This window comes from Mus caroli, chromosome 19, assembly GCF_900094665.2.
Source record: "Mus caroli chromosome 19, CAROLI_EIJ_v1.1, whole genome shotgun sequence".
NCBI classification, from domain to species: Eukaryota; Metazoa; Chordata; class Mammalia; order Rodentia; family Muridae; genus Mus; species Mus caroli.
Window position 1 is genome coordinate 20,850,191 of NC_034588.1, and position 6,000 is coordinate 20,856,190.

The 6,000-nt window shown below is 42.6% G+C and overlaps 1 protein-coding gene across 1 annotated transcript in view; it reads left to right on the plus strand.

Annotated features, from left to right (window-relative positions):
* Positions 1 to 6,000, plus strand: part of Ptar1 (protein prenyltransferase alpha subunit repeat containing 1) — a 41,943-nt gene that overhangs the window by 6,223 nt on the left and 29,720 nt on the right. The window contains exon 2 of the mRNA XM_021152152.2: positions 744 to 913. Coding sequence (XP_021007811.1) covers positions 744 to 913 — 170 coding nt within the window. The remainder of the gene's footprint in view (positions 1 to 743; positions 914 to 6,000) is intronic.

Below are 6,000 nucleotides of genomic sequence, written 5' to 3' on the forward strand. Positions count from 1 at the left end.
ATGTCCTTATGTAGGTCTCCAGCAGAAAGTGTAGCTCAAATTAAAGGTGTGCACCACCATGCCTGCATCTGTGACTTGTTTTGTCCCAGGCTGACCTTGAACTCAGAGGTCTCCTTGCCTTAGTCTCCTGGGATTAAAGGCATGTACTACCTTGCCTGGGCATAAGCTTTTCCTGGCCATTATGCCTCAAGATCTCTTTGCCAAGATCCAGGTCAAAAACTTGTGTCTTCCAGCCTCAAGATCTTGATCACAGGTGAGCCCTCCAATTCTGGATTGTAGTTCATGCCAGATATAGTCAAGTTGACAACCAGGAATAGCCATTACAGTGAGCAAAACTTGTTTTTAACATTGTGAATTTAAATTTAAAAAAATCTACCACCAAACAGTGTGTCTGGGAGCTGGGATTCTTTTATTCTTGCTAATGTAGCATTTATGTTTTTAGCTCCCGGAGTTCCTTAAAGTGTTACAAGTAGTTATTAGATCTCAAAGAGCAGTCTCCTGAGTGAGTAAACCTGGGGGTTGTTCTTTTCAGTTGGTTGTGCTAATTTTAGGTTATTCATGTTTGTGTGAGACAGGGTCTCACTGTGTAATCCTGGCTGGCCTGTAATACAGTATGCAGATGAGCTTAGTTCCGTTCTTAAGAGAATTAAATATGTGAGGTTTTTAAAATGCTTAGTGGAATTAGAAAAAAGAATTAAAAGGCAGTAATATCTTCAATTCCTTTTTATATCTTCCATATTTAGAGATGAAATTGGCCTGATCCCATGCCCTGAAGCAAGATATAACCGGAGTCCCATTGTCCTGGTTGAGAACAAACTTGGTGTGGAGAGCTGGTGTGTCAAGTTCTTATTACCATATGTCCACAACAAGCTCCTTTTGTACAGAACGAGAAAGCAATGGCTAAACAAAGATGGTGAGTATGCACCGCCCGTCTTCTTCCTCTGGGAGGAGCCCTGGCTTGGGGTTGGCATTCCTGGACTCTAGTTTTGGCTCTCTGTACTGCCTGAGCAGGTGTTTGTCCTCTCTGTCAAGTGAGGAGCTTAGACTTGATCATTAGTGTTCCTGTTTGTAACCACAGTGATTAAAATGGAAGTGTCTCAGGTAGGAGCCAGGCCACCTGCTGTCGCCACAGTGATGTTATATGTGTTAATATACTGAGGTCATTTGTAAGATTTTATATAAGGGTGGAGTCCATTAGTTTAAAAACAAACAAACAAACAAATAAATGGAAGTTTGAGCATCATCAAAGAGTTCTGTAGATCCTGTAACCTGATTTATGACTCCTTAGCCAGCAGAACTTTTTTCAGTAACAATTCAGAGATCGGCCCAGTACTCCCTTGCTGTAATGACCCCCTCTGTGGGCTTTGAGTCCCAGTTGAGATGAGGCCTTCTGAGTCTTATGTGCCAAAAAGAAAGAATGAAAATTAAGAAAGAGAAAATGTTGGCTTTTACTTCTTCCATTGTTCTGTGACAACTCTTTATGTCACCGATCAGTACCACACGTGACCTCTTTTTCCAGAGTTCCCTCAGACCAAGCCTCTGAGTGCACAAATTCTATATGACCACAGGTGTCACTTCCGGGCCGAGTTCATATACAACCGCATCCTCTCTCCTTTTGTAAAGCCCTTCCTCTTCTCTTATACAGCAGCATCTACAGAAGTGCCCAGTGTGCCTGGAGGATGATTGTGAATAAGAACTTGTTTTTTAAACAAGTTTAATTATCAGTTCAGTAGTCATTACAAGGGGACTCCTCTTACCAGCAGCTGCTCTGAGGACTGAGGGTATACAAGATGTGTAGTGCATGTTTCTTTTCTCTAAGAAGTTTTGAGTTGAGAGCCAGACAGCCTCTTTTGGGGGAAAGGTATGTTGCAGATATATCCCGTCTGATTTACTGAATTTTTCTCAGGACTATCCTTAAAAGACTGTCAAAATAGATTTATAGCTCTTTTTCCTTTGTGGACCATGAAGTAGCATTTTTCAATGAGAAGTGGTTTCGACTTTCTCTGTGACGAGTTTCATTTGCTTGATCCTCTGACTCATGTTTCTAAGCCACAAGTGCTGTCTAAACCTGGTGTGGTGGTATCAGAATGACCTGAGTTTAGGCACACACTTCAGACAACCGTAAGGCATCCAGCTTTTGTTAGACCTTCTTTACTCTGTCACCATAGCATGGAGTTCAAAGAGCCATGGGACTCGATAAAGTTATGTTTTGCCAAATGAAGCTGTAGTGTTTTAACCTGGGGTAACTGAGCCAATGCACTAGTGGAGCAGAGTAACTGTCTCATACAGAAGAAACAGTTTTTGAAGATCAAATCTAAGTTGTCTGCTGATAGCGTTAGACTTTGCCCATTCATATGCCTAGGCTTCACCCACCTGTGTCCTGTGGCCATCGAAATCCTCCTTTGCATTTCAGGTTCTTATCTTATAAGCACTGTACTGCAGACTTTGCTATCTTAGTCACAAGATTTCCATCTTGATAGCCCCACAGGACACTATCTGGAGGACATCGGAGGCGGGTTTTGATTTATCTTGGGTCATCTGGAGCAGAGCGAATCATACGGTAACCTAAGGCTTGTGTAGGAAGGGAGCGTTCAGTGCAGTGCCACGGCCCACTTAGGCCATGCTTATGTTGCATTGTTAGTAAAAGAAGTGAACCTCTGCCTTAATGTCTGAAATGCTAACACCAAAGAATTGTGCCACGTTATGAATGAAAATACTTAGAACACAGCTGAATCTTGCTAAAGAAAGATACATTCAAAAGTTTTAAAAAGCATGCCTTTTCTTTGAATCTCCTGCCCTGTTTTGATAAGAAGTACTTTGTATATTAAAAAAGCCAGAGGTAGAGAGCTGATACTTTAATAAGTGTTTCAGTACCTACTTGGTTGGGCCAGAATCCTGCAATAGAGTTATAACTTGGTGACTTTTATCAAGAATAGATTTTTTTTCACTCAAGTTTTTATTTCATTCTCATGAATGATCAAATATCAAAGATATTTGAAAGATCTCTTGTTTAGTTAGGGAGTGGTATTTAAAAGGCCGATATAGTAATAGCTGTGTTTGGTTTGGTGGAAGAATGATATTATAGTTCCGATTGGCCTACCAAAACCAACCACCCAACCAACCAATCAAACAAAAAGAAGACAAGAAAGAATGGACCAGCTATCTAGGGTCTCTGTCACTGGGATGAACATATAACCAAGAGCAGCTGCGGGAGACTAGGTTAGTTCTGCTTCCACTTGACATCACAGTCTATCTTCAAAGGAACTCCCAGCAGGAAGCTGGAGGTGGGAGCTGAAGAAGAGGCCATGGAGGAGTGCTACCTACAGGCTTGCTCCTCACGGCTTGCTCAGCCTACTTTCTTACATACCCAGGACCACCTGCCCAGGGATGGCAGGCACTGCCTACAGTGAACCGGGTCTCCCTACATCAGGTACTAGTTAGCAAAGTTCACTACAGACTTTCCCAAAGGTAAATTATGGAAACATTTTTTTCCAAATGAGATTCCGTCTTCCCAAATGACTCTAGCTTGTGTTAAATTGACATATAATTAGCCAGCACAACAGCATGAATAGCCTCATAAGGGCAGAGCTCTGTCCAAAGCACTCAATCTACTTAAGTGTACCTTCTGTGTTTTCCTTTTCTCCGTCATTTCCTTTTTGGACTAGACCTATATCTCTCAGCTGGGAAAATGCCTCATAGCTGCTTGATCCCATTGCAGACTCTTCTGTAATTTACAGCCTTCATGGCACTGACCAACTCCTTCAAATAACACTTTCTATTTCCCCAGCTCAATTTTTATTTTAAATTTAAAATATAATTCTATCACTTCCTGTTTCCTTTTCCTTCCGTCATCCCCTCCCATGTCCTTCTTTTGAGTTTCTCCATGCCCGCCCTCATCTTTCTCAAACTTAATTGCCTCTTTCTCTGATTTGTATTGTGACATGTACATGTGTGAGTATACTATATCTTTTTACATTATTATGCTCATACCTTATTTTATTATTCTCTCAGAGCCAATGAACAGAGCTAATGAAGTATTGAAATTCTTTAGATGGATTTCTAGGCCTTTAACTAATCTATTCAAAGCCTAATTGCTAATGTTGTCTCCGTTGCATTATTTGGCATTAGAGATTGCAGGTTCTCGGCCCCTAGTCTGATACTTATCTTCAGACCCATTTCATTTTGGCTTATGTTTCAAAAGCTGTCCTTAACTAGTTGTATAAGTATTTAAAATCAGGATAGACATTTGAATTTCGTTCCTTACTTGAAAACACTGGCTGGCCTGAGTGTTTCAGCGTCTACATAGCAATGGTAACCTACTATTTTCTTAACTGAGCAGCGCTTCTGGTGTACTATAATCTCTTCATGCCAGTTAGATTCTGGGAATAGTGCCACTTGCTGCTAACCATTGTTTTGCTGCTGTTTTGACTCCTATTTGACCCACAGTCAGCACTACTGCATCCTGACGTCACCGTGTGCCTCTCGCTTGTGTTGCCATCACCAGCCTGGTTGCTGCATTAGCAGCTGGATTCCCCCTCATCCCTGAGAGCTTTTCTGCCTCCTGCAGGACACAGCCATCTCCGACCTCTAGGGGGTCCTTCACACGGGTGATCTCATAGCTGTCACTCACCATTGTGCATCATCGTGTGCTGTTGAAATACTTTCCCTGCTGGATTGAGGGTCACCAAGAACAAGGATCATTCTCTTACTCGGCACTGTTACGTGCCGGAGTGACCCTTGTTAGATGAGTAGCAAGAAGTCTTAGCCTAGTCCACTGTTGAGGGTCTGTGTACCGTCATAAATAGCTTTCCTTAAGCTGCCCTTTATATGGTCCTTGAATGTATTTTGGAAAGAGATTAACCAGTGTATGATCTTGAATTTACTTAGCTTTAGATGCATAGAAACCATTCTCTGTCAGAGATAGTAGTAAAACCAGGACTAGTACCAGAACAGAGTGCAGCAGACGATGGGTGTGGTCTAACCTCTGACCTCTGGAGCATCCGCTTGTGCTTTTCTTGTCCCAGCTGTAAGTCAGCTGCTTCCCGGGAATGATGTGCCCAGGTTCACTTTCTGCCTGCGCGGCAATGCTAGGTTAGTCACAATGGGATGTGTATAGGAAGCATGTAGTTATTGGCTTTGTTTTGTATTTGTTTGATTTCAAGAGTCTGTAGGACTTTCAGTAGCTCTTGTCTTCTGTGTAAGGCTGTAGAAGAAATGGTCTGTAGCTGGTGAAATTTAAAGCGTAAAATCATTACTGTCAACTGTTGCTTACACACATTTATATTTCGAACCTGGTTCATCCATCCTGTACAGGACAGAGCTTTTGCCAAAAGTATGCTCAAATCTGCTTTGCTGGAAGATAGACTTGCAGTCTGAGGTCAAATCACTTAATCTCCTTCATCCTTTGTCATGGTTGACCCGTTCCTATTTCTTACCTTATATGCCACCCCCACTTGCCTCGGAACTGACCTGAGAATTAGGAAAGATGAGAAGTTCTCGAGGAGAGGTAAACCCTGGTTGTACTTAATTACTAGACACTACTGATGGTTGTCAAGGCTTCTGGTGTTTTTAATCCCAAGATTCTTGGATGTTGTTAGGTATCCCTCTGCACAGCAACCACTGCTAAGCTTGACTCTTTCACTTCCTCCTAGGTGGCCATTCTTAGTAGCTTTTGTGGAACAAAGAGTTTGCAAACTTTGTAATGAAAAGTAACATCCAGAACTCAGTGTTCACTGTATGTCAGGCATTGTCCTTGTTGGCATTTAGTCTAGGCTCCGCCCCACAGTTACCTGGCAACAGCCGGGTGTGCCTGACTCACTATAAAAGGGGCTGCTGGCCCCTCCTCTCTCTCTTGTTCTTGTTCTGTCTTCTTGCTCCTGCTTCCTCCTCTCCCCATTCCGCTTTCACACTCTATCCATGTGTTCATGGCTGGCCCCTTCCCTTCTTCCCTTCCCTTCCCTTCCCTTCCCTTCCCTTCCCTTCCCTTCCCTTCCCTTCCCC